The 3,631-nt window shown below is 40.0% G+C and overlaps 1 protein-coding gene across 2 annotated transcripts in view; it reads right to left on the minus strand.

Moving 5' to 3' along the window:
- The window catches only part of LOC106808322 (sodium/bile acid cotransporter 7-B-like), a 10,004-nt gene extending 8,200 nt beyond the window's left edge, over positions 1–1,804 (minus strand). For both annotated transcript variants that reach the window (XM_014810990.1, XM_014810989.1), the window contains exon 1: positions 1,630–1,804. In XM_014810990.1, coding sequence (XP_014666476.1) covers positions 1,630–1,729 — 100 coding nt within the window. In that variant the 5' untranslated portion in view covers positions 1,730–1,804. The remainder of the gene's footprint in view (positions 1–1,629) is intronic.
- Between the last annotated feature and the right edge of the window lie 1,827 nt (positions 1,805–3,631).

Raw genomic sequence — 3,631 nt, forward strand, 5'->3', positions numbered from 1 at the left:
GGAGTATCACCCGTTAAAATGGTGTCATACTCTTCTCTATTATGTACTGTTGATATACATGCTAAATATGTATCTATCTATGAAAATGTATATGTGATGATAATTAAGTGGACTAATCACTCATATTACAAAATATTGACAAGTTTTATTGTATGCCCTGTAGTGGGTCTAACCTTGGGTTACATTATTGTAAATATATAGCTACTAGTAGTACGAGTAGCACTACTGTTGCGCGCAATCTTCCGATCTGCGCAACCTACTGATCAGCAGACTGTGCGGCAATCTCGAGATTCCGCTGCGCATTCTTTACATCTTATTAATAACGAAGTAATCGATACACTTACTCCACTTTTCCATTTTTATTCTTAGAAGAAAGTGTTCTAGACTAATCTAAATATGTTACTTACAAGTAACTGTTAATCTAACCTCAACTTTACAATTTCACCGAGAGTCAGAGATGATCAGAAAGGCCCAAACATGTCTGCTTACAAATCCTACAAAAACAGGCCTGCGCCAACTTATCGAACTCTAGCACCCCAACCCCCGCTGGCCAGCAAGCGCTGTAAAACTGGGCCAATCGGTAGATTGCGCTGCGCGATCTTAAAGCCGGCCTTAGGTCGGATTGCAATTGAATGTGATGCGACGAATTGCAACTCACTGCGGCTGAGTGCTTAGATCGACAGCGACTCCGACTAACAGCAACTAACACTGGCAGTCGCAGAAGGTGCTTGGGTCGAAGCGACGATTGCCTATACTATATAGATCGCGCAACTAAATGAGTTTACATGACTTGTTCCTGTGTACATGTTGTGTACATGACTGTATGCACTGATTGTTTCATTCGTATTGTTCGCTTTTATGCATTGTTCATTATATGCACTCGTGAATCGAATCACGTCGCAGCGGTCGCAAGGCACAATCACAATGCAAGCGACGGGTGGAAACAGTCCCATCTCGTCGCAAAAGTAGAACATGCGCTACTCGCTGCAACTGACCATTTTCCAGTCACTGAGCATCACAGACCCATCGCTGGCAGTCGCAGGCGTGCTTAGGTCGAACTATCCCTGTGACGAGATCGTCGCAGGCAATCGCGTCACATCGCAAGGCCGACCTAAGGCTGGCTTAAGAATACGCAGCGCAATCTTAAGATTGCGCAGATCGGAAGATTGCGCGTATGTAGCATTTTATGTATGTACTACTACTACTACTAGTACTACTACTACAGTCTAGTTACAGTAACTTAGTAAGTAAAGTAGGTAGGCCCTATTGTTGTGATAATGATATATCATATGTAACAATGTAATAATACTAATAGTAATATACTTGAAAGCGTAAATAAATTTCAAAATCTAAAAAATCAAAATCTAATCTATAGTGACACACTGACTAATTAATTAGTGTGACTGACCGACTGACTGAGGTGACTACCAGGGCCAATTCACACACACACATCACGACACACGACATGGGTGTGTAAACGCTACTTTGAGCACTACCAGTACTACTACTACTAGTAGTACTACTGACTATAACCCGACCAGGCTGTGTGACTAACGTCAATAGGGGTATTCTAACCCTAGCAATACCGTTTCCTGGAGCTATACTGACTAGTCAGTCTAGTGTGCCTACCTCCTTTTTTCCCAATTTCAGGATTAAACTTGGCAGAAACTATAACAATTATTATTCCTAATAGAAACCAGTTTGCTCTTAATTTATCAATAAAAGACATAGTGTTTAGGATAACTCGAGATTTGCGTTTCTTCTTGAAGTTTTATTCAACCACGACGTGAAACATGTGTACGGAAGTCGAAGCAGAAGTTTACACATGTGATAGACGTACGTCGAACACAGACACGACCATTTGTATATACGGAGTAAAGTAGTTGATTACCCATCTACGAATTTTCTAGTTTAGATGGGCAAAACACCGGAATCTACTTTAGTTTACATATCATGCCGTGAGACTGGTGCCATCAATATATACAGTTTATGGTGGTGGCCACCTATCTGACAATTAACGTACTATGGTCATCGTTATATATTCCAAGGAGCTGTTATAATTATCATGTTACAGTGTTATGACTATAGTTATGACTTATTACACTCGACGCAGTGTGATGATTTGTAATGACTTATGTACTATCGCATTTGCTTTGTGATAGATGCATTGTGCTCATTCTTGTTGCGTCATTGACACTCACGATAGCATAAATAACCGTAACTATTATAGCTCTAGTACTATAGCCCGCTTACATTAACTGCCGCTGGCAGGTGGAGGAAAGAGAGAGGTGGAGCAGAGATAAGAGGGATCGAGTGACATTGAGAGGGTGGATGGATTAACAGATGGATGGATGGACCAATTACAATTAAACGCACGCACGCACGCACGCACGCACAGCGTTTTACATAGTTTTCAAAATGTAAATATTCTATCAATATGTGAATAAATATATTCAAACTTTACCTTGTTTTCGTCTATGATTCTCCCTTAATCATATGACACCACCAATTTACCTGAAAATCGTATGTGTTCTTCAAAAAAGTTCTTGGAATACGACACGGTTTCACACAGTTTTCCCAAACTTTTGCATCTCCGCGGCCGAACTTGATATAGCGGCGGCAGCACCAGGTTGTAACTACGGGACGCTGGGGGGTGTTGGGGATATTAGGTAAGCACAGTAACAGCACTTGTTTCGCTTCCTTATGCCCGGCGCACACGTGAGTTATTTTACTCAAGTAAAATGACGCACGAGTCAAATTACTCAACGAAAATCCGCCGCACACGTGAGTAAAATGACGCATGCGCCAAATTACTCAACGAAAATCCGCCGCACACGTGAGTAAAATGACGCATGCGTCAAATTACTAAACAAAAATCCGCCTCATGCGTCATTTTACACTAGTAAAATAACTCACGTGTGCGCCGGGCATTATCATCAGGAACACGATGGCAACACAGCTAAAATCAGCTGCTAGCTCGTCATGAGAACACACTTATTTTTAGCATGCTGGAAACACTACACGCTGAATACAATTCTAATTTCTATGCCTAATCTCCCCAGCAGCCCCCAGCATTCCGTCATAGACAATAGAACACTAACCCAATAATAAACTATGGCCAAACAGATGCGACCCTTTGTGAAAACTGTGTGAAACCGTGTCGTATTCAAAGAACTTTTTTGAAGAACACATACGATTTTCAGGTAAATTGGTGGTGTCATATGATTGAGGGAGAATCATAGGTAAAGTTTGAATATATTTATTCACATATTGATAGAATATTTACAAGTTGAAAACTATGCAAAACGCTGTTAAAACGGCTAACGCTCCATTAGGAGTGTTCCCAACTTTGATATCATTAATGATTAATGATTAATGATTAATGATTGATAATCCTAACCCTAACCCTAACCATAACCCTAACCTAAATGACAGTAAACCACAAACTAATATATGACCAATATATATATGTATATAAATGTTATTATGACCATTAATGACATTAAAGTTGGGAACACTCCTAATGGAGTATCACCCGTTAAAATGGTGTCATACTCTTCTCTATTATGTACTGTTGATATACATGCTAAATATGTATCTATCTATGAAAATGTATATGTGATGATAATTA

The sequence above is a fragment of the Priapulus caudatus genome, unplaced genomic scaffold, assembly GCF_000485595.1.
Source record: "Priapulus caudatus unplaced genomic scaffold, Priapulus_caudatus-5.0.1 Scaffold268, whole genome shotgun sequence".
NCBI classification, from domain to species: domain Eukaryota; kingdom Metazoa; phylum Priapulida; class Priapulimorpha; order Priapulimorphida; family Priapulidae; genus Priapulus; species Priapulus caudatus.